Raw genomic sequence first — 24673 nt, forward strand, 5'->3', positions numbered from 1 at the left:
TTTTGCAAGAGATGTAAGGCATTTTTGCATTCTGCCTAAGTAGTTGAAAAACTCAGCGTTGCTTTAAATATGTAAATATTCTGCTGAGGGATCAGCCGGTTCCATGGTGTAATGGTTAGCACTCTGGACTCTGAATCCAGCGATCCGAGTTCAAATCTCGGTGGAACCTACTGTTTTTCACGTGACTACTAAACAGTAGAGTTTACTTTACTATCGATATGTTTTTCACATACCCTAATCTGGTTTAATATAATCAGAATTCTAAATAGCGCGCAGTATTGCGTTATTTTATGGACAACCTATCACTGATTATTAAACTATGCGATCTCACTCACTCTCGCGAGATCACACCATTTGCAAACATGGCGGCCGCGATGGATGTAGACACCCCGAGTGGAGCTAACAGTGGAGCAAGTAAAAAACGTTTTGAAGTGAAAAAGGTACAGTATTGAGACGTCGGTATTAAGTATTGATGTCAAGTATATATATATATACACACATTTAAACCACTCAGTCTCTTAAAAATGTAAACTCTTTCACAGCGGCGTGTTTATAATCCCCGGTTAGCATTGGCGGCGCTGCTCTTTCTCATCATTAATATTAATCCCTGTGTTCTTATTATGATTACGGTCAGCTTTGAATATGTCTCCTAAATATGTTGAATGTGATATCAAGTAGACAAATGTACCTGGTCGTTCTTGACGCCTCTGATTTGAACTCTAGTAAATTCTGCTGCGTAATCCGACAGATTATTTAACCAGGCCACTAGATAAATGAAACACTAATAGAAAACACTTACAAACCCTTACCTAGACAGCATTTTTAGACATCATAGACGCTTTCAGAACGTTTGGTTTGCTCATTTTTGACAATATAGACGCGTTTTTGGACACTTCGTAGACTCTAAACGTTCGATTAGATTGTTCTGGACTTTACAGGCACGTTCCAACCCATAGACACGTCTAATTTTAACCCCTTTTTTTTAACACACACGTTTAGTAATCATTTAGTACCACAGTATATATGAAAGTTCCATGATATTACTATGGTAAATTCTCTCAGTTTTGACTGTTATTTTCTGATATGTGTGTATTGGTTTGTAGATCTGTAACAGGCGTTTTATTAACTGATGAATTGAGATTTACATTGGGTTGGATCTCAGTGCCACTGGAAAATAAAATAGTTACGAATTGCCATGGAATTGTGTTGCGGAGATTTGTTTGGTTGAATGAATTCCAGAAGTGTGTTTCTCTTGCAGTGGAATGCCGTGGCTCTGTGGGCTTGGGACATTGTGGTGGACAACTGTGCCATTTGCAGAAATCACATTATGGACCTCTGTAAGTATCAGCTCCCGTTTGGTCTCATCTGACTGTATTCTGGGTTTAGTTTGTTGTTTAACACACTGGCAACTGCTACTTAGTGAGTTGTCTGGGTTGTTAAAGCCTAGTTAATCTTCCTTCAGGTATAGAGTGTCAGGCCAATCAGGCTTCAGCTACATCAGAGGAGTGTACAGTGGCCTGGGGAGTCTGTAATGTGAGTTTGATGTGACACACACACCAACTAACCAATCAAATGAAATCAAAATGTGGACTGTGTCTGTTTGGTGGTGGTATAACTGTGTGTTTTTGGTTCTGCAGCATGCATTTCATTTCCACTGCATCTCTCGCTGGCTGAAGACCAGACAGGTGTGTCCTCTGGACAACAGAGAGTGGGAGTTCCAGAAGTGAGTGATTTTGTTTCTTCATTAAAATAGAGGCAGACCCAGGAACTGTATTACTAGAGAATCTTAGTTCACTGAAACATGCGTCTAGAGCTCTCAAATCCGCTCCAGATAAGATAACCCGTATCATGTATCCCTTTGAAATTTATTAGGATTTAATATATGATTGAAGCTAAATACTTTTGTTTCAGTTATGAGCATCTGAACATGCTAGAAATGATTGTCTTCCCCCATTATTTGTATTTTTCACAAGTATATCATTGAGAAGGCATAATCCATTGTTCTAATCCCATATTTTCTGACGTGTTTTATTGGTTGCAAATGTCCATGCTTGTATTAATACTCCTCTTTTGTTTCTCTGTTGCTCAGGTACGGCCATTAGCAAGCCAGTGTCAGTGCTTCAGATCCAGGATTTTCTTTCCTGAGATGTATTTTTGTTTAAACGTCACCATTCTCTCCCTGTCAAAGACCAAATGGTCCACATTTAAATTGTTATGCTCATTAGGATGTTTTTTATTTTTGTGTTGTATGCTGCATTCTGAGCTGTAAATTATCAATAAAGTCTCTCTAAATTCAGTTCCAATATTTCTGAAATTGCATTCTATTTTAACACAACTTAAATATGATGTGCTGTTGTTTACATTACGGCTTTATGCAAGAAACCTAACGAGCCCAGTCACTTCATCTCTTGTGTTCAAATAAGTAGTAATGTGGAGAGAAATCTCAAGTTAGGAGTTCAGATCTAAACATTTGAGTTGAAGAACCTGGGGCCTACACTATGAAGCCGGATTGGCTGACTAGCCAGGTACATTTCAGTTTAATTTGCACCAATCTTGGGTTTTAGTGAGTTATTTACATATAATTTATTATTTAGTTATTTTATGTTTAATATAATTGTGATTTATGTTACGGAGTGTCTATTTAGACTAAGTGCAAATAGCCTGCCTTGTTGGCAAAGGCGATTTACACTAACTCAGCCCAATAACGTGTGATTGGGTTAGTCAAGGTTAAAAAAGACGGGTTAATACTTAAGCATTAGTTTCAGTGGTGTAGACGGTAAGTTGCATGTTTTTGCGATCGATCCGAGTTCGAACCTGCCTTTTGCTGAACTTTTTTTCCTTTTCAAATTTCATATTGTATCGGAAAGGCATTTATTTTCAATAAAAATTAAGGAAATAATCAAAAAGTTGAAAGTAAAGTATCGGGTAGGGTTAGGGAGGGCTTTATTGTCCCAATAAGGTGGCATCCATTTAATCATTTGAATTAAAACTATAATTTACACTCAATATGTTCTTATTGCGTACTGTTTTATAACGTACTACAATACTGAGGTGCAGATAATTGCCACTATTTGCAATAGTAATATAAATAGCAAAACTTTTAACCTTTAGTCTTGGATCTTGCGGACGCTCTCGTGAGAAGTGAATCATACTTGCTCTGTCGTGCGAGGCATGTGATTGGCTGCTCGCCACTGATGTCACACATTCATGTGCACGCGCTCCACAAACTCAGGAACAAAGCCTGAGTTGACAAAGAAAGTTGATGATCAGCATTATGGTACCAACAAAGCGGGACTGGAATGGTTTGGTTTTGAAATTGTTCAACTACCATCATGGTACAGGCCCCTGGTTCTCGATTGAAGGGTTACCTGTATTCTACAGCACCTGAAATGTATACATTACATATAAACACTACTGGACTCTCACTAGTCTATTAAACACGAAGGATGATATTTTGAAGAATGTGGGTAACCAGGTAGTTGACGGTAGCCATTGACTTCCATAGTATTTTTTTATTTTTCCATCCAATGGAAGTCAATGGCTACCGTCAAATGTTTAGTTACATTCTTTAAAATATATTTTCCGTTCCGCAGAAGAGAGAAACTCATATAGGTTTGGAGCAACCTGAGGGTGAGTAAACGATGACAGAATACATTTTTGGGTGAACTATCTCTTTAAGGAAAATAAAATTTAAAGTCTGTAAAAAAAAGAACACATGTCATATATTTGCAACAACCAAAATGTTTATTGAATTAAATCATAAAATCCATACAAGATGCAAATTTGTCACAATAAGAAAGTTGTTTATGATTGAATTTTCACTTTTTTGCATTACGGAGAGACAGAAAACAATGTTAGGTCACACTGAGGGTGAGGAGAGCAAAATAAAAAAAAAAGAATTAAAGAACAAAAACATGAATCAAAAAACTTTACAAGAAACACCCATGAAATCTAAACAGGATGTGATTGACTAATTACTTTTGACGGAATATGTATTCATATGTATAAATATAATCTAGACCCCATTTTGATCCGGATCCCGCTGGATAAGACCACAAACATAAGCTATGTAGCATACTGAATGGATGCAGTTAATTATAATTAGACTAAATCCCTGGAATGATTGGCTGCTGAATGGACACGTTTGTTAAATCCAGTTCGTCAATGCAGCAACTGTCAGCTAGAGTAGGCTCTCAAATCCAACCCCCCTGATATTCTGGAGAAGAGACCTTGATCGTATGTGTCGGCATCAGTGAAGCCCACAATATAGTTTGTCTCCAACAAAACATTAAAGGAATACACCCAATTCTTATTTCATGCGTCACTCGAGCGAATCCCCCCACCCCTCAAAACGCGCCACATCTCTCATCTCACATCTCTGGTCTTGTTCCAATACTCTTTCATAGTTTCTTCTTCTTTCATCAGCACAGACTCGTATAAAATCAGTATTTCTAGTGGCTCATAAGCTAAATGCTATCTGTAATTTATGGCAAGAAACCCAGTGAGAAAAAGCTACAGCAGAGTATTGGAACTGGACATGAACTCTTTCGGCCCTTTTTAGGGCTGCTGGCCGCCAAACTTGGAGCTGAGTTTGTTGATCAGGGCCATGATTTTGGGGTTGCTCTGATACTTGGAGATGTTGGCGGGGTTCTGCGCCACATCCTGGAATGCTGCCATCACCTCTGGGTCCTGGAAAATGAGAATGCATAAAGGACTTACCTTCATGTAAATATCACAAGCAGCTGAGATGCTCAGGAATGTCAGATACAGAAAAGTTTATTATAGACATTTATGAACATGGTTCAATACTATATAGTTATATTAAATGGCCCAAATAACCCAAAGTAGGAACAACAGTAACAGCGATTAACAATTTCCATTGTTCATTTATGATTACAATGTATTGTGATGCATCTGTGAAACAAGAATGAATTTACACATCAATTTAAAACTTTGGTGTTAAGCTTTAAAAAAAAAAAAAAATTCCAGCAGGGATGTATTAAATTGATCAAAAGTGACAGTAAAGACATTTACAGTGTTAAAAAAATATATATTTGAAATATTTTATTTTTTGAAAATTTGCCAAATTATTTTTTCTATTTGTTCTTTTGAAATGTATTAATCAAATACTGTTTTCAACATGGATCAAGATATTAGATTGATTTCTGAAGGACACTGAAGACTGGAGTAATGATGCTGAAAATTCAGCTTTACATCACAGGAATAATTTAGATTTTAAAATATATTCAAATAGAAAAGTTATTTTAGTAACACTTTATTTTAAGGTGTCATAATACAGAGTAATTACCTAATCAAGTACTTAGTAGTAGCAGTTGTACTTGCATAAAACAAAATGTACTTACCATGTAACTAAGTTATGGAACAGCCTGTACTTACAGTTTGTAATTATATAGATGTAATAGGCAGCTACTGTTACACATATGTAACAATCCGAGTCTGTTACACCGCTACTAGTACACTTAAGTATAATCTTGATACATTTTATTTTAAGTAGCTTATGCCTGTGTGATATTCTGTAATTTTAATGTAATTAGAAAGGTATTACATGTATTTAAGCCGTGTACTGGTGGGTTAAACCAAACTAACGTGCAGCTGGATAAGGTGTACAGTATAGATATATATATATAAAGTACACTTAAGTATCTTGATACAATATTTTAAGTAGCTTATGCCTGTGTACTAACATTTATAATTACGTTGTATAAAGTCTGCAACACATGTAACAATCTTTTGATTACACAAGTTGCTGTGTAACAGACTCGGTTTGTTACATGTGTGTAACAGGAGCTGCCTATTACATCTATATAATTACAAACTGTAAGTACAGGCTGTTCCATAACTTAAGTTACATGGTAAGTACATTTTGTTTCGTGTAAGTACAACGGTTACTACTAAGTACTTAACTAGGTAATTACTGTTTTATGGACACCTTAAAATAAAGTGTTACCGTTATTTTAAATTATAATATTACTTAACAATTGTACAGCTTCACTGTATTCAGAGATTTCTTTCAAACCATTTTAAAAAATCTTACCAATTCAAAACTTTTGGATGGATGTGTAATTGTTCGTTCATCATTATGTTTAGTGAAGCATTTGTGGACTAAGAATCATCATAAATTTGTTAAGAACCATTTATACAGGTTTCCCATCCTCTTTAAACAATGCATTTCCATCATCATCCCAGCTGTTTGTCATAAGACTTCTAAAAATGATTAAAACAGAGACTGATTCCAATAAATCATTCTAATGAATTCATAATGAATCAGAACTGATTCTGAACTGCTTGGACCAAATTATTGGAAAGACCAACATAAATGTATGATACAATCATAAACTGGATATCACGCTGGCCTTTTCTCTATATAAGATCAATACCTAGCCAATCAAATATTTCACAGCTGAGCTTAACAAGAAAATTGTATAATCACTATCGACCGTTCTATGATTTTCAAAAATGTTATTGATTGAGATAACTTCTTTGGTCCTGGAAAATACAATTAATAAATTCCCTGATAATTACAGACCTTCCTTAACTTCAGACTGTAGTTTATCCAACTGTTAACTCTGTGTAAATGCACCGTCATTGTGCTCAGCAGTATGTGCTTAACTTTACCTGCATGGCCATGAGAACCTCTGGGTCATTGAATAGCTCATTAAGTCCAGGCATTCCAAACGGAGGAGCTCCTCCTGGGAAACCAGCACCTCCTGAAGGATCACAAAAAATATTAACATCAATTACTAAAAGCAGTCATCTCTCTTAAAGTGATAGTTCACCCAAAAATGAAAATTAGCCCATGATTTACTCACCCTCCAGCCATCCTAGGTGTATATGACTTTCTTCTTTCAGATGAAAACAATTGGAGCGGATGACGTAGGATGTAGGCGTAGCGTAAGCTCCGGTGAGAATATGCTAGTCTCATGAGAACCAAGTTTTGTTTACAAGTTTACAAGGAAAACCTGTCTACTCTTGGCTTACATTGAAACCCTCTGACATTGTTCTTTACTTCTAATTTGTGACCAGTGTTTTGTTTTGCTCTCTCCTCTGTGCTCGTCACTTGACCGGAGCTTACGCTGCGCCTACATCCTACGATATCTGCTGAAACGCCACTCTCGCATGAACACGTGAAACAGTAAGCGGAAGACAGAGATTACGGTTTATAAAGTTTTAAATATGCATATCTTTCTTATACAAAGGCATTTTCACTTCAGGAGGCCTTTATTTATTTATTTACCCCCCCCGGAGCCATGTGGAGCACTTTTTATGATGGATTTATGCACTTTATTTGACTTCAAAATCTCGACCCCCCCATTCACAGCCTTTTTAAAGCTTGGAAAAGCCAGGATATTTTTTTAATATATCTCTGATTGTATTTGTCTGAAAGAAGAAAGTCATATACACCTAGTACGGCTTGAAGGTGAGTAAATCATGGGTTAATTTAAATTCTTCCTATTCCTTAAGTCAGTATGGATTATTATATACACAAACAGTTTAATAGTAGATACCTGGGAATCCTCCACGTGCCCCTCCAGCCTGTTGTCTGGCTTCCTCTTCCTGCACACACAGAGGCACATTAACAGGACGGACTGTGCAGACAATTCTGATTCAGTGGCTTGAATCAAATCAATAGATTTCTTACCCTCTGTGCTCTCTCGTGCTCCTCCCTCGCTTTCTTTACTCGTTCTTGCCGTGCTCTGATCTCTTGTTCGTCACGCTTGCGTTCATATTTGCGCCGGTGCTCGATGATTTTGTTGGCCTGCGAGGGAGAGGTGGGATCACATGAGACACATTGAAGTTTCGGCACACTCACTTTGCTATTGATGTTTTCAACAAATGTACTCAGGCTTACATAAGCATTATTTTGCATCACATTAGTAGTGATTTTCAATCATTCACTAGCATTCAAATGCTTTAATCTTACATTTTGAATATACACTGTTTAAAATTTGGAGGTCAGTAAGATTTTATTTTTGTGGACAAATATACAGTGCCCTCCAAAAGTATTGGAACAGTAAGGCCAGTTCCTTTATTTTTGCTGTAGACTGAAAACATTTGGGTTTGACATCAAAAGATGAATATGAGATGAGACATTAACATTTCAGCTTTTATTTACAGGTATTTTCATCTGGATCTGATACACAACTTAGAAGATAGCACCTTTAGTTTGAACCCACCCATTTGTCATGTTACCAAAAGTATTGGAACAGATAGAATTAACAGATTAAAGTGAAAAAGACTTAATATTTAGTTGCAAATCCTTTGCTTTCAATAACTGCATCAAGCCTGTGACCCATTGACATCACCAAACGTTTGCATTCTTCTTTTGTGATGCTTTTCCAGGCTTTCACTGCAGCCTCTTTCAGTTTTGGGGGGTTACTCCCTTCAGTCTCTTCTTTAGCAGGTAAAATGCATACTCTACAGGGTTTAAGTGTGGAGATTGACTTGGCCAGTCTAAAACCTTCCACTTCTTGCCCCTGATGAACTCCTTTGTTGTTTTGGCACTATGTTTTGGGTCATTATCTTGCTGCATGATGAAGGATCTCCCAATCAGTTTGGTTTCATCTTTCTGTAAATTGTCAGACAAAATATTTCTGTAGACTTCTGAGTTAATTTTGCTGCTGCCATCATGTGTTACATCATTAATGAAGATTAATGAGCCTGTCCCAGAAGAAGCGATGAAAGCCCAAGCCATTGCATTACTTGTGTAATGTGTACTATAATGTACACCTGTGTACACTGTGTTTCAGATGAGATTGTATGTTTGGGATCATGAGCAGCTCCTTTCTTTCTCCAAACTTTAGCCTTTCCATCACTTTGGTCCATAAAATCAGTCCATAAAACTGCATTTTTGAGGCTCGTCTCCTATTCTTCTTGCTAATGAGTGGTTTGCATCTTCTGGTGTAGCCTCAAACATTTCAGAATACTGTTGTACATTTTGACATACAGGTATGTAGAGAGAGAAGGAAGATAAGCAGGGATCCAAGATGATTGGAACAATTATTGACCCCAAAAATATGTATTATAAAAGAAAAGAATAATAGTAATAATAATATATAAACATAAAATATTTCTTAAATATATACATGCATGTGTGTGTATTTATATTGTGACGAGTCGGCTGCCTCCCCCCTGTCCATCATCACCACCCCGTCCTGTATTCGCCGCCCTTCACCAGGCTCCCGACAGGAGTGGGTGTGTGAGAGAGGAGGGGCGCTGAAACAGCCAGGGCTGGCGGCGTGTGATGAGGCGCACCTGACGTGAGTAGAGCCTCATCACCGCCGCCGTTTAAACGCCGAGCGCGCCTCTCCTCGGGAGACCGGTCTCTCCCCCGTGCATGCACGCTGGTGTCCTCGTGGGTCCAGGAAGGGAGCGTCGAGGAGGACTGCCGCACCCGTTAGGCGGCTGACGGGCTAGGATGCCGAGCCGCCGAGTCCCCCAGAAGTGCCGGGATCCCGAAGATGGACGAAGCCGCGCCAGAGACGCCGCCGCCACTCGCTCCCGGCCCCGAGAGGGGAGCGCGTGCGGCCACCGGACTCCGCCCCTTCCCTGGACCCTTCCCTCCTGAACACTGCCCTCCTGCACAGCCCCGCAGCACGACGAGGACACCAGATCCCCGTTTATTTTGGACACTTTTCCCCCTTTGGACACTTTATTTTGATATATTGTTTAATAAAAACCTCTCCGAGGCTTGACGCCACGCCCACTGTGTCTGTCGTTGGCTCCTCCCGCCACAATATATACATAATAAATATACACAGTACACACACTTATATTATGTAAAAAAAATAAATATATATTTTGGAATTTTTATCAAATATACGTAGCCTTGGTGAGCTTAAGATTCTTCTTTCAAACGCATTAAAATATCTTATCAACCCCAAACTTTGAATAGTGGTGTACTTGGGTCAGTGATGTAACCAATATGCTAATTTTAAAAATAATTATGCAAATAATTAGGTCCAGGGGTCTCATTTATAAAACTCTCAGTAGATTTCATCCTAAAAGTGTACGTACGAACAAAAGCTAGATTTTGCATACGCACAAAATGTTTCAGATTTATAAACCCATGCATACGCCAGAACTTGTGCAAAAATCCCTTTATAAATCCCAGTCAGGGGAAGATTGTGCATAAGTGCATCTCCACCCCGTCTCCTCTCCGAAATAACCATATATGGAGCTTACAACGCCTAGTTTTCCGATGCATCTGCATATAATTTCCATGCATATTCCCATCCACGTGACACCATGTTTAACAGCGTTGAAGGTACAAGACATTAAGAAAATATAAGATACTAACTAAAAATGTAATTTTTGCCACATTAATTTTTACTGCTAAAAATCATCCAGTATCCTTGTTATGTTTTAGAATAAATATACCAAAATATCCATAAAAAACTGTTTAAAATAGGTCTCAGATAAATATTTTAGTATAGAATTGATTCATTTGACTCATTCATTTCCACTGGCCAAATAGTATTTCTATTGTTTTAAACATTTCAAATCAAATTAAATTTATGCAGTTTTGCTGATAAGGTGAACATCTTTTAGCTAATTTTAGTGGAAACACTAAAAATGCAAATACAATTGTCTGACTCGGCCTGCCACTGAAAAAGTAATTTAAATCTTACCGTTTTCTTCAAGTTGTATCCTTCAAATACAGTGGTATTTTTCATAATGTTTTGGAGATTTCTTCACACGCCATTAACACCTCCGTGCAGCTGCGGTTGTACAGTAAGCTATTATCACTGAACCTATTCAAACTGGACAATGGACCGTTCGACCACTTAATCCAGCAGTGTCCACTATAATATCAAAGTAAGTGCTCATAATTTATCACTGTTCTTGCTAAAATATTTTCTCAACATGAGATCTGCAGTTTAATTTAAAGATGAATTACTGTACACCCATAGCACTCCTCGCTGTTATTAAAACAAAGCATGCCGCAGGAAAAGTGATCAAGCGCATCCACTACAAATATGTCTAAAATCATATAATTTTGGTTTAACTTCTGCGTAATGATTTTTATGTAGCCTAATTTCAGTGCTTATCTCCATTAATGAGAGTGGAATATTTAATGTAAACGTGTATATCGACATTAAAACATCGTTGTTTGCTTCATTACTTTTCTCACTCCAGGAAAAAGTTTGTACGCATGGTCTAGAATGTTTGTACATATTTACGTCAAATTAATTTTTTAGAATCCCCGATATGTGCGTGGAGTATTTTGTATGCATATTTCTATGCCCATTTTGTGCATACGCAACGTTCATAAATGAGACCCCAGATGTATTATTTTATATATATAAAAAACATTAAAAGTAGAATTCAATATCATTAAATTCTGGTAAAACATACCGTATTGACCCGAATATACAGTAAGACGGTGTTTTTTTCTTGGAAATACATCTGAAAAAACGTGGTTGTCTTATATTCAGGGTCTAGACCAGGGGTTCTCAAAGTCTACATTCAAAGGTCCAAATCTGAATTTTCATCAGTGTCAAAGGTCCGGACCAGAACAATTGGCTATTACAAAAATTATTTTCAATAAACATACAGTACATAACATGCATAAAAAAATAAACTCTAAATAAAGCCCTTTGCATTCAACATACATTAATGACAGGTGCAAAAATGGCAAAATAATTAATTTAAGTGTCAGCAATAGAGGTCGACCGATTAGGGTTTTTCTTTGGCCGATGCTGATATTTAGAAATCAAGCAGCTGATGGCCGATATTAGATGGTGATTTTTATGGCCGATATGTTTGGCCCCTTTATCTCATAACAGGGGGTTTGAGTAAATTATTATTGCAGGGCACAAGATGGTAACAGTCATAGTAGTAGTAGCCTAATTCATAGCAATAATACATGGCTCAAAACTTAAGCACCTTCTCAAAACAGTTCTGAAGCATGCTTTTTGTTTATGTTTGCTGACAGACACCAGCGTTTCCCCACAGACTTGCAAATGCAAATTCATTCTCTGCCAGCAGGAGGCGCTGCTGGAGCGGAAGATATATATAGCGGTTTCCCCCGGGAAACGACTGTAATCAAATAGGCGCTGCGCTCACAAATGCTACTTTATCAGGCATTACAGGAAAGACGAAATGAAAATAAAGTCAAATCTTTTCTGAAGATGGCCGGTTCTTTTCAAAGATACATTCATATAAAAACATCTGCGCTGCATTTTAATTTAGAAACGTGCAGTGCTCAGTTTATTCAACAAAGTATAAGCCTTTTGGAAAATCTATTTGTGGCGATCAGTTTTGATATTGCCACAAATAACTCAATGTATGAGAAACACTGGACACTGCTGTAAGCCAGATGGTCATAATCTAAGTGATAACAGAAATAATAATAATAAAATACTCATATTAGTGATGAAATGTCGCCCGATTATCAAACGTCATACGCTCACTCGATGTAATGATAACAAATGTCATAAAGGAAAAGTTTCAATATCTTGCCTCCGCTTTCATTTCGAACCATCTCCAAAAAACAAATGATTTACAAGTTTAACATTTATCAAAGTAGGAAATATAAATAGTGCTTGAAATACAAAATGGAGGCGGGTCTGGAATGAATTCCCTCCGGGTCCGGATCGGAGTACGGACTTTGAAAAGCACTGACATGTCAATAATGCACCCACAAAAAATAGGTGGCGCCAAACAAATACGCATAAAACGAGTGTGCCAAGAACATCGCGAGTGAAAACAAAAGAAAAAGAAAAGCTTACAGAGGCATGAGTCGTGACTGTCATGTTAGCCTGATGGGACCAAGCTTCCTCTACCAGTGATTTTAAAACATAAGACGGTACCCAGATTTGAAGGCTACAATAAGATTTCACTTCTACTGATAATGAAATTTTTCCTCTTAATAAAACACAAAATTTGGTTTTCAAAAAGCCTTTTCCAAAAAGTACATCTTGAAAAAGGGGGGTCGTCTTACATTCGGGTCAATAAGGTATATCCAATATGAGGGAGGTCATTTTGTTGTCATGTGACAAGAAAACTTATAACAAAAATATACATATTATTGATATAAATTATATGATACAAAGAAATTAAATAATAAAAACCATGCAGTCCATCATGACTGTATTAAAATCGAGTTCAGGAAGTCTTTTAAAACTGGAAATTGATATTTATAAAAAAAAACACTTTTGGATGTTTTTAAAATATAAGTAATTAAATATAAGCTTAAAATTGAAACTATTACTACTCCAAAACAATAATTACACCAGTTCAGAGCTCTGCACTGATACCTTTGGTTGGACTTCTTTTAGCATGGCACTGGCCTCTTCATCATAGTCCAGCTTACAGGCCATCGCCAAATCTCGAGCGGCCTCCTCCCAGTGACCGAGCAACCTGTCAGAACGAGAGATCTTTATCAGCCGCAAAGCACTGATGTGTCAAGGCAGAAATCAAACGTCTTCCATCAAAATCTAGCTGTAGTCTGTTACTTGTGTGCCTTCCCCCTCCACTTATAAGGCTGGGCTGAGTCTGGGTTGATGCTGATGGCTCGGTCACAGTCTCTGATGGCAGCGTTGGGCTTCTGCATTTTCAAAAATACGCTGAAAAACACAAACAGACAGTTAATCAAGAGCCAATCGAACCAGTTTGCTAAAAACTAAAGCAGGGATTGGATGATACCTGGCTCTTTTGGCATACAGAATGGCCAGTTTCGGGTTGAGTTTGATGGCCTCAGTGAAGAGGTCTACAGCTTTCTGTAGGTCACCTGAAAAGTTGGCATGTTTCGTTGAACCCCGTTTTTTTATCATGAATTATGACCACAACTAAGGAAATAGAAACTATGATTACATTATTACTGATTTCATAATTTCAAATAAGAGGCAACACACCGTCTCCTAACACTCCAATAGCCTCAATCTTCTTCTCATTGGCCTGGTCCATCATCTCATCTGTGACCTGAGAATAAAGAAAGCATTTCATCATCCCGTTTGAATAATTTCGCTCTACACTAAGAGCTTGATGAAAGACTTTAAAAGATTTAAATCACAAGAAGATACAGGAAACCCTCTGTCATTTCTGACAGCGTTTTGAAAGAGCAACCCAACAGCAAGATCACAGCATCAGAGGTTGTCCATGATGAATATGGATGAATACTTAAAACCTCACATTGTTTAAACAGCTTTGATTTAAAGGAGTCACATCTGGTCAATCTATAATGTCAGTCAAGGCTTGCTTAATATAGTTTCTCATGACCATTTATCTGACTTTTTTTGTGAAAATGTACATCCATGTTCTTTGTATGTGAAATGAGTAACTGTGGTTTGGGATTTAGCAGGACTTTTTCCTGGCTTTTGCAGCCCAAATGAACAGAATTTGCTGTGGTTTCTCTCAAAAACTGTGGTAATATCTGTTGGATCTTTTGAGTGGAAACCCACCAATAATCACAATGTATTTATGTAATCAGACTTAGTAAGAGTACAATTAGCTGTTAAAATATTTTGTGCATAATTACTAAAATCATGCACATGCACACTAACTTTGCTAAACCCAACCCTCTAATTAACTTTTTTTTTTAATTGCAGAAATAAGGATATATATGCTTGGAACGTTTTAGCAGCTTAAGGCTTGAATACACTACATGACATTTGCCCAGATTTTCTGCACCGATTTACAGTCTGGAGTTGACGCTAGTTGTCAAAAGTCAGAGCCAGTCTGCAGATTTGAGATAAAGATTTCGTAGAAAATTGTGTAGTGTATGATGGTCACAGACTTCATCCAGTTCCATTCTATTCACTCAACAAGATCAAACGTGTGATATTTTGAGCTGGAATAGCTTAAAAGTCTGATAGCGTACAATCCTCAGTTGTTAAGTGTATGATGCACAGCTTTTCTTGCGTAACTACTTATAAAGTTGGCAAGTGTATGATACCTACTGCTTTAAAATTTGTGTAATGTTTTCCAGCCTTTAGCTTCAATCAGTGGTCTTTTTAGACCGAGGAGAAAGTTTTGAGTTCTGCACATTGCAGTATGCTTTTATAGTACAATGAACTCTTATCTCAAAGGATTATGGATATTTCAGATTTTTCCTGATATTGTGCGTTTACCTCCAGGTTCTCATAATCGCCCATCTCCTGAGGATCATCTGTGTCAGGCTCAATCACTCCTTCATTGTCAATTTCTGAAGAAAATTCACATAGCAGTGTAAGCATTAGAAACTGTTGTTACAAAATAAGAGCATATTCTCCAAAGAGATATTTGCAAATGACAAATGAGATTAGAAATTGACCAAATGAGCACCACATGAGATTAGAAATTGTGCAGGGTAAAGCTTTACTGGCCTATAAACTGGTAGCATTTTTAGGGATTGCAACATAAAATATGTAGTGCCGTGAAAAGGTTTTTGCCCCCTTCCTGTTTTTTATTTTTATTTTTGCACGTGTCACACTTGGATTCAGATCATCAAACAGATTTTAACATTACACAAAGATAACCCAAGTAAATACAAAATGAATTGAAATAATGATTTTATTTAGCAAGGGAAAAAAGCTGTCCAAATCTGCCTGGCCCTACGTGAAAAAGCAATTGCCCCCTAAAATCTAAAAACTGGTTGTGCCACCCTTTGCAGCAACAACTGTAAGCAAGCTTTTGCCATAACTGGCAATGAGTCTTTCACATCGCTGTGGATGAATTTTGGCCCACAATTCTTTGCAGAATTGTTTTAATTCAGCCTCATTGGAGGGTTTTCAAGCATGAAAGAACTGTTTAAGGTCATGCCACAGCATCTCAATTGGATTTAAGCCCAGATTTTGACTTGGCCACTCCAAAACCTTAATTTTGTTTTTCTTGAGCCATTCAGAGGTGGACTAGCTGGTGTGTTTGAGATCATTGTCCTACTGCATAACCCAAGTGCGCTTGAGCTTGAGGTCACAAACTCATGGCCGGATATTCTCCTTCAGGATTTTCTAATGGAGGAGGTAGGGGTTTGCATGGGGTTTCAGAGGGGGGTGGGGTGATTTGAGTTCAGGGCTCTCACAGCCTGGGGGAAAAAGCTTTTGAGCAGTCTGGTGGAGCAGGCTCTGATGCTCCGGTACCGTTTTTCTGATGGTAGGAGCTGGAAGAGGCTGTGGGAGGGATGGGTGGAGTCCTTCACGATGCTGTTGGTTTTGCTGGAGCATCGTGTAAGGAAGATGTCCAGGATGGAGGGGAGAGGGGCACCGATGATCTTTGCTGCTATGTTCACTGTCCGCTGGAGGGTCTTGCGGTCAGCAGCACTGCAGTTCCCGTACCAGACAGTGATGCAGCTGGTCAGCACACTCTCAATGGAGCCCCTGTAGAATGTGGTGAGGATGGGTGGAGGGAGACTTGCTCTTTTCAGCCGACGGAGAAAGTGTAGGCGCTGTTGTGCCTTTTTGGAGAGTGACATGGTGGTCCAGGTGAGATCCTCTGTGATGTGCACCCCCAGGAATTTAGTGCTGCTGACTCTCTCCACAGTCGAGCTGTCGATGGTCAGTGGGGGGTGGTCAACGGAGTTTCTTCTGAAGTCCATCACAACCTCCTTTGTCTTCTCCACATTGAGGGACAGATTGTTGGTGCCACACCATTCAGCCAGCTGTGCCACTTCCTCTCTGTAGTGCGTTTCATCGTTGTGATGGGGTTGGAGCTGAACTTGGCAGTGCAGTCGTGGGTCAGCAGTGTGAAGAGAAGCGGGCTGAGCACACAGCCTTGTGGGGCACCTGTGCTCAGTGTGGTAGTGCTCGAGGTGTTGTGGCCGACACCGACTGACTGAGGTCTTCCGGTTAGAAAGTCCAGGATCCAATTACACAGGGAATTGTTAAGGCCCAGCAAGTTTAGTTTATTTATGAGCTGTTGTGGGATTATTGTGTTGAATGCCGAGCTGAAGTCAATGAACAGCATTCTAACATAGGAGTCTTTATTTTCTAGGTGGGTAAGAGCCAGGTGGAGGGTGGAGGAAATTGCATCGTCCGTAGAGCGGTTTGGACGGTATGCAAACTGGAGCGGGTCGAATGTGTTGGGGAGGCTGGTTTTGCGCGGTACTCGGTACTTCCGCCTAAGTCAACCGTGACCTTTTCAACGTCATTGCGTATTACGTGACGTCACGAACGCGCATCACAGAACAGAGCAAGGCGAGCATTTGTGCTTATAAAACTTAAACTTTTTTATTTATTTTTGAAATGACCGATCGTTTCGCTAGATAAGACCCTTATTCATCGTCTGGTATCGTTTAAAGCCCTTTGAAGCTGCACAGAAACTGTCATTTGGACCTTGAACCGTTTGGGTCCCAATGAAGTCCATTATATGGAGAAATGTTTTCATCAAAAACCTTAATTTCTTTTCGACTGAAGAAAGAAAGACATGGACATCTTGGATGACATGGGGGTGAGTAAATTATCAGCAAAAGTTTTTTTTAAAGTGAACTAATCCTTTAATAAATGAAATCATCATTTAAAAAATGCATTTTGTATTTACTTGCATTATCTTTGTGTAATATTAAAATTAGTTTGATGATCTGAATCTTTTAAGTGTAACAAATATGCAAAAAATAAATAAATAAAAAACAGGAAGGTCACTACGTGTGTTTTTAAAATTAATACTTTTATTCAGCTAGAATGTTTTATATCGATTAAAAGTGACAGTAAAGACATTTATGATGCAACAAATGCTGTAATGTTTCCATAAAAATATTAAAAAGTACAACTGTTGATAATGTAGATAATAATAAATGTTTCTTGAGCAGCAAATCAATATATTAGAATGTGACACTGAAGACTGGAGTAATGATGCTGAATATTCAGGTTATCACAGGAATAAATTACATTTTAAAACAAAAAAAACTGTTATTTTAAATTGTAATAATATTTATTTTAATATTAATGGTATAGTACTGTAAATCTGTGATCTAAATAGATTCAGTGACTATTGCGCCTTTTAACAGCTTCTTTACCTTCAGAAGTTTATGTAGACACAAACAGCTTCTTTTTATCTCTACAGTCAAAAGATTTCAGCCTCTAATTTCCAGGACACTACAAAACATTTTAATGTGGTTCATTTTAGAGCCTAGATATCAGCTTCAAACGCTGTTGGCATCCATTTTATTGTCTACTAACTGTCCATGTTTGAATATCAAAAATGAAGTTGATGTTGTACATTGCCACAGAGCGAGAAATCGTGAGCCAGCAATAGCTCGAAAAGTTTAGTGAAAGTTCAGAGCTATTACCTATCCACAAAAAAGGCCAGAGCGATGGCATATCAAGATGACATATGAGGAGCAAACAAAAGATATTGAAGGAGATATTAGAGTCAAGATACCTAATTCACTCTCTTCGCTCTCAGATGGCGGGGCAGGTTCATGTTCTGACGCTGCTTTGGGGGCCCCATCACATGGACAGCTTCCCTACAGACAATTGAAAACACAGACAGCGGCAATATTTAGAAAATATCATAAAACAGTTGCAGATCACGTACAGTGGCATGGATCTAAAGCACAGACAGTCACTTCAGACCTTTCACTGTTTTATCAAAAACCACAAATACACACTGAAATGCAAAGATCTTAAAGGGGTCATCGGATGCAAAATTAACTTTACAAGTTGTTTGAACATAAATGTGTGTTGGAAGTGTGTGTACACATTAGGGGTGTGCTCAAAATATCGATTCTTAGATACATACCGATATAATAAAAAAAGATACAGTATCGATATTCTAGCCCTTAGTATCGATACTCCGCCCAGCCATTAGGGGGCGCAGCGGTGCCCGCGAGTTTCAAAAAAACTCATGGAAAATGTTAAAGCAAGATGTAGCATTTAAGTGATTTCATAGGCTGTGTCCAAATTCAGGGTCTGCATCCTCCTTAGGATCCTTCCTACCCGGTTGAAGGAGGAGGGATCCTCCGACGTCCGCAAAACCCGGAAGTCGGTGTTTGTGAATTTGGACAGCCTACCCTTCTTTCAGTTCCCTCCCTTACCCGTTGCTCATATCCTGTCGCCTAGCAACCGTGACAGCGCCAAGCAAGAAGCGGGAAAATGGACAAACAAAGAGTTATTCTCCTCATTTTAATTCTTTTGGAAGAAATAAAGCAATTAAATAAATTAAATACTTTCTTTGCTCGTTGTCGGAGAGTTTTTTATATCAGACTACAAGACAGTCACATCCAGGTAAGCCATTATAGCCTATTTTTATTTGTTTTTAAGTATTCTACTAATTTCTCCTACAAATTCATTGAGCCGAAGCATAAACTTTAGCTTGTTTTGTCAGAGAAACTCCTCTCCCACTCCGCTACCGCTCGCTTCGTCCGCCATTACGCTTTGCCGAAAAAGAATTATGGGATAGGTAGGACGGGAAAGGATCCACCACACCCATCCTTCCAATTCGGGGAAAAGGAGGACGTATTTGTGGGCCGCATTTGAAGGATCCTACGAATTTGGACAGCCTTCGTCGCGGCGCTGTGACGTAACATCCTTCAAATGAGTACTCCGAAGGATGTAGACCCTGAATTTGGACACAGCCATAGTGAAATATGTTATGGCAGTAGTGTCACAAAAAATAATTATAAGAAGATTTAATAAGAAGTTAAGAATAATAAGAAGAAGATTTTGTGCTTGTGTGAGCTCAGACTGTACCCTTGGAAAGTTAAATGTTGACTTGTCGTAATTTCCAGATTAATACAATTTGTGTACAATTAATCAGAGCACTTAAAGTTGCAAATATTTAAGCAAAATGCACTTTGTTATAATGCACTTTTGTCTTCAATAAATTGAAGAAAAATGCAGAGTTCTGTTTGAGTAAATGTGTTCAGCATTAACTAATTGGCTCTGGCCCATGTATTTTTATTGAATCGTATCGAATCGTGTCACATTGTATCAAATCGTATCGAGACAGCTCTGTATCGAGGTACGTATCGAATCGTGACCTGTGTATCGAGGTATGTATCGTATCGCCAGGTTCTCCAAGGTATACAGCCCTAGTACACATCCATCCTATAATGATAAAAATCCACCCAGTGTTTTTTTCTTTTTTTTAAATCCCTGTTTTAAAATCCCAAATCCCAAGTTTTAAATTCTCAAATCAGGCTGTTGTGAGGTTCCTGTCAGAATGACGTAGTTCTGTACAGGCCGCTCCCATGAGAGTCTGCCTCCGGTGCAAGGGAAGACAAGATGTCTCAGATTAAGCGATTGAAGTGTTTAGTTGTTGGATGTAATAATGAATATAGCAGTCGTCATTTACTCCCGACATCTGAGCCACTGAAGACGCAGAGGATTAACGGTACTTTCACTTTGAAGTAGGGATGTCAATTTTCGATCATTTCCACAATCGATCGTCGTTTAAATTAACGATCAATTAATCGTTAACCTTAATACTGCATAATGCATCTAATGCAGTAGCATATAGTCACCGGCATGACAGGATGTGCAAAAGCCACTCAAAACGCCAGCTTCCTCACCCGAATAAAAGGGGTTTTTAGTCTAAATAAATGGCTAGTAGCAGGATCGTAAAATGAATGGATGTGATTATGATCATTTGATAAAATGAAGAGAGCGCCGTAGTTACGCACGGGATCATTATACTTTGTGGGCTGTTTCATATTCTGTCACGGAGACCGCTGAATGCGCCTTTTTAAATGGTTTCATGGTGCTCGTTGTTTTATTTTAAAACATCGTCACAATGTTTGCAATTGACATTATCAGGATTTAAAATAAAATGATCCCAAACGCAAGTACGGCGCGTGGGTGCTGTGACGTGTGGTCAGTGATCCTTGGCAAAACACACTGTTACCCATTTGAAACATTTTAATGCAAGTATTGTGACAAAAGTGAGGTACAAAGCTTTGTTAATAAGATAAATAATTGGTTAGCAGGCAAATGTTACATCGAGACCATGCTTTTGGATGCATGCCGTTCGAGCGCATGCATTTAAATCAAGCTGTATACGGCATTGTGTCCTGTTTTGCCAGATGGTAACGAATTTAATATTTTTTTATTGTTTCTTTTCCCAAATCCTTACTGTCTCACCCTCTAGATTTGCAGGTTTATTTTATTGTTGTTTTAACTGTTTTCGCATCTCTTACTGTGGTAAACATGTGGGGGAAAATATAAGATTGCATGGCCATGAATTAAGAATTCGTTACTATGACTTAAATTGCTCCTGCATTTAAATTCATGGGTTTTCTAGGGAACAAATTAATGAAACCTGGACAGTGGCCACAAATGAATATGTCGTAGGAATGAATTAACAAGTTGTATGAATGAATAGCCTATGTCCTGCTCACGTGCGCGCAGCCCTGTCAAAGCGAAGTGCCCGATATGCAACAATTATCTAGGGAAATTGTAATTGAACATGACTTATTACATTTCAATACAAAATAACTTTGTATTCTATCTGTTTTAATGTACTTTTAAAGTTTGGATCACATTAAAAGCGTAGTTTGTACATTAGTAAATTATTTTCGTGTAAGATCCAGCCCCTTCACCGTCACTCACAGACGTTTGCACGTGTTTTGCGCATGAGACGCACGCACCCCAAAATGAAACTGCTTAATCGACCATCGATAGCTCTTATCGATTACATCGCTTATCGACAATTAATCGACCATCGATAGCTCTTATCGATTACATCGCTTATCGACAATTAATCGATCGTCGATTAATCATTGACATCCCTACTTTGAAGTGAATGCGCCGATCCCCGATCTGCCTAAATGCATCTATGTTCACGTGAATCATTCGTGATCCAGCGTCATCTACAGAAGAAGTGAGTATAAGGGTTTTTATGAATCTTTGCTAATCGCCTTTCCTATTAATGCGCTAGTTAGCCAGTTTCGCAGCTGAAGTTTAGTATGCTCCATAGACATATATACCTAGATGCCTCATTATGGACTGTTTCTATGGGCCGTGATACGTAAGCCATCTGCCATTTTTGGAACAATCTGCAAATCTTTGAGCGCATTGACTGTGTGCGCCCACAACAGCAAGTTATACGCCTGTATATCTTTGAATATTCATTGATTATTATGGTGAATGCAAGATGGCTGACGCATCAACGTATCTGGAGCGGTCGAATAGGGGTTCTACACATATCTATGGTCTGCTCGTCACTCCACGGAAGAGAGGGGCGGAGTCAGCAGAGCTCACTAAAGCAACATGGACTAGATCAGCGTGCTGAAGACAGAGCTGATTTTTACAGGATAAAGAAGGTGTTTTTTACACTACCGTTGAGAAATTTTAACCAAAGTATGTTACAGACCCTGAAGAATCATATCAACTTGTGTAAAATGGGCATCCGATGACCCCTTTAATGACAAACCACCAAAACTGGAGGAAATATATTACTATCATATACTAAAATGCAAGTCTTAAGGACAATATTATTTTTTGAAGATATTTTTCATCCACATTTTAAATTTAAGCAGTTCTGTTTCGTCTTATTTGACCAAAAAAAAAAAAAAAAAAAAAAAATTAAATGCTTTGTTGCAAATTATGTGATGTATTCATTTGATTATTTTGTCATTTATTTCATTTTAAGAGTTTTATCAATTAATTTCATTCAACAAATGATAATAATAATAAATAAATAATGGATGAAATCATAAAACAGAATAATAAATATAATAAAATAAAATACACATATTTTGGAAAAGATAAAAATGGATTTCATTAAAAGGTAACCTGGAAATTAATTGTGGACAAGCTATATATGTTTACATTCACTCACAAGATCTATGAAACATGTGGAGAGCATTTCTTTCACCATTAATGGTAAATGAATAGTCACAAATACAACCTTGTATATATTATATATAATATTATTAATATTTACAGACCGTTATGCTGTGTTTTTTTAGGTTGTGTAATAAAGGCAGTAAAATAATTCTTCTTCGTTTCTTTTCCTACCTTGCATGATGAGCTGTCATTCTTTGTTGGTAATGGTATGTTTGCTCCCATTCTATAATAGAGTAACATATTTGCATTTTATATGAGTCATGCAGGGATGTTTATTTATCTGTGTGCTGCATTGAAAAGTGATGAAGCTAGCACTTTCTGGGAGCTACATGGATGTGGATCCTGAACTTTGACATAGAAACCCACATTATTACACAATGCACTTCATAGTTTATCATTATTATGTTGGTAAAACATAACATTTGGAATCAATACTGAATGCACAACCATAAACAACACAAACAAGCACTGACCCATGTAGCCAGGTCTTAAAGAAGCCCATCTCTGGCAGATGCAGCACAGATGGATTATCTTGGCACAGTTGCACAAAGGCCTTTAACTCCGACACTTTCCGTGGATCCATATTCCACACCAAGCAAACTCAAGCAGTAAATACAATGTGCTGGAAAACATGGAAACGTGCGTTATTATTATTATTATTATTCCCGTCACATGACGTGATCGCGGGCTTAATAAATTATCCAACGCTAATAAACAGTGGAGAAAATATCCAGTAATTAATGGTGCACGGAATTAACGCACGCGCTGCATAGAAGCTTCTGTAAATAATGCACGAGGAAACGCAATTTGTTCAATTTTAATTATTCTCAATAAACTTTCATTCAAAAAATAAACCATTAATGTGATACCTGAAAGAGCAAAGTGCCTAAAACGCGCTTCCCCAGCAGCGATTTGAGGGTTGCGAGATCGCACTCGCTCTGCACGCGCGAGACTGCGAATTTTGCGCAGGCGGGAATTAAACTACTATGACAAAACCCAAACAACAGGGGTCCTTCTGGCACTGCATTCAAAAAAATGGACTCTTTAAAAATATAAAAACAATTTTAACTAATTAATTGTATTATGAACGTGTTTACATTTTCTCTACATAAATGTACATTTGCTGATCGCCAATTTGACTTACTGTGTGAAACAAGGCAGTACTAGAGACTCTTTTAATAAAACCCATTCAGTACACCTTTGCTCTGCTTTTTAATGTTTTTTCTTTGTACCCCTATTTCTCTTTGTTGTTATTTATAGTAGTATTGTATGTAGTTCAGTTGTTAATAAGGAAAAAAAATAAAATAAATAAATATTGCACATATATGTTGCTCTTCCCATGTAAAATCATAGAAATAACAATTTATGCATTCTGTCTTTTTCAGAAAGATAGTATGTATATGAAAGTTTGCTCTATACCCCATACATATTTCATTACAATTTATAATATCCATTTAGTATTCAAAAATGGGATCTCTGCAACTATTTCTATGGTATTTATATATCTTGTTCATTTGGGTGTGCTGTTAATTTGTTTGGAAATTTAAAAGGAAAGAATCAAAGAAAAAAGAAAGAAACGAGAAGAAAAAAACTGTCTAGAAGACGTACTTTTCGGGGTTCATAATTATGAAATATCCCAATGCAATCAATATTATTTTGTTAAATTGTAACCTGTTTTAGGCGAATTCTATATTCATAAAATATGCATAAATCTATATTTGAGATTAAATTTTTTTTTATCTCTAACACTAGAATACAACAATGAAATTACAACGAAGAAAAAATTAAAAAATATATAAATTGTTTAAAAAGTGTAAAAAGTTATGTTTGTTTCAATCATTTCAATTTATAGCAATAAGCAAGATCCACACAAATTAAAACATAAAGGGTCCTCCATCATTCAGAGGCGCAGATTGTAATTGTCATACAGAGCCGTCCAATCACAGCTCTGG

The 24673-nt window shown here is 37.7% G+C and overlaps 2 protein-coding genes across 3 annotated transcripts; one reads left to right on the forward strand and one right to left on the reverse strand.

The window, feature by feature from the left end:
- Positions 1-172: 172 nt before the first annotated feature.
- LOC306864420 (E3 ubiquitin-protein ligase RBX1) lies at positions 173-2296 on the forward strand (the record flags this gene model as incomplete). 2 transcript variants are annotated; one of them, XM_079408429.1, is made up of 5 exons in its annotated part: positions 173-440; positions 1259-1337; positions 1463-1533; positions 1638-1723; positions 2090-2296. In XM_079408429.1, the coding sequence occupies exons 1-5, from the start codon at positions 291-293 to the stop codon at positions 2100-2102; spliced, it is 399 nt and encodes a 132-aa protein (XP_079264555.1). In that variant the 5' UTR covers positions 173-290. The 2 variants fall into 2 exon arrangements, with proteins under 2 accessions (XP_079264555.1, XP_079264556.1); XM_079408430.1 differs by lacking the exon at positions 2090-2296 and having other exon boundaries at positions 362-440; positions 1638-1727.
- A 1424-nt stretch (positions 2297-3720) lies between these two features.
- Positions 3721-23695, reverse strand: LOC306868727 (hsc70-interacting protein-like). The gene is made up of 13 exons (XM_079415029.1): positions 23591-23695; positions 23195-23343; positions 22893-22944; positions 18316-18400; positions 15093-15166; positions 13878-13944; positions 13669-13753; positions 13479-13589; positions 13281-13383; positions 7661-7777; positions 7527-7575; positions 6637-6728; positions 3721-4689 (listed from the first exon to the last, which is right to left on the reverse strand). Exons 2-13 carry the CDS (start codon positions 23302-23304, stop codon positions 4558-4560), a joined length of 1077 nt encoding a protein of 358 aa, XP_079271155.1. The 5' UTR covers positions 23305-23343; positions 23591-23695; the 3' UTR covers positions 3721-4557.
- Positions 23696-24673: the final 978 nt, after the last annotated feature.

The sequence above is a fragment of the Barbus barbus genome, assembly GCF_936440315.1.
Source record: "Barbus barbus genome assembly, chromosome: 4".
Lineage (NCBI taxonomy): Eukaryota > Metazoa > Chordata > Actinopteri > Cypriniformes > Cyprinidae > Barbus > Barbus barbus.

Bases quoted from the DNA above. Each gene is read 5' to 3' on its own strand.
- LOC306868727 (XM_079415029.1), bottom strand. From the start codon at position 23,304: ATGGATCCACGGAAAGTGTCGGAGTTAAAGGCCTTTGTGCAACTGTGC. The intron at 7,778-13,280 runs GTATCAGTGCAG...TCTCCCTCGCAG, and splicing joins TAAAAGAAGTCCAACCAAAG to GCCAACAAAATCATCGAGCA. The intron at 4,690-6,636 runs GTAAAGTTAAGC...CTCATTTTCCAG, and splicing joins AGGTTCTCATGGCCATGCAG to GACCCAGAGGTGATGGCAGC.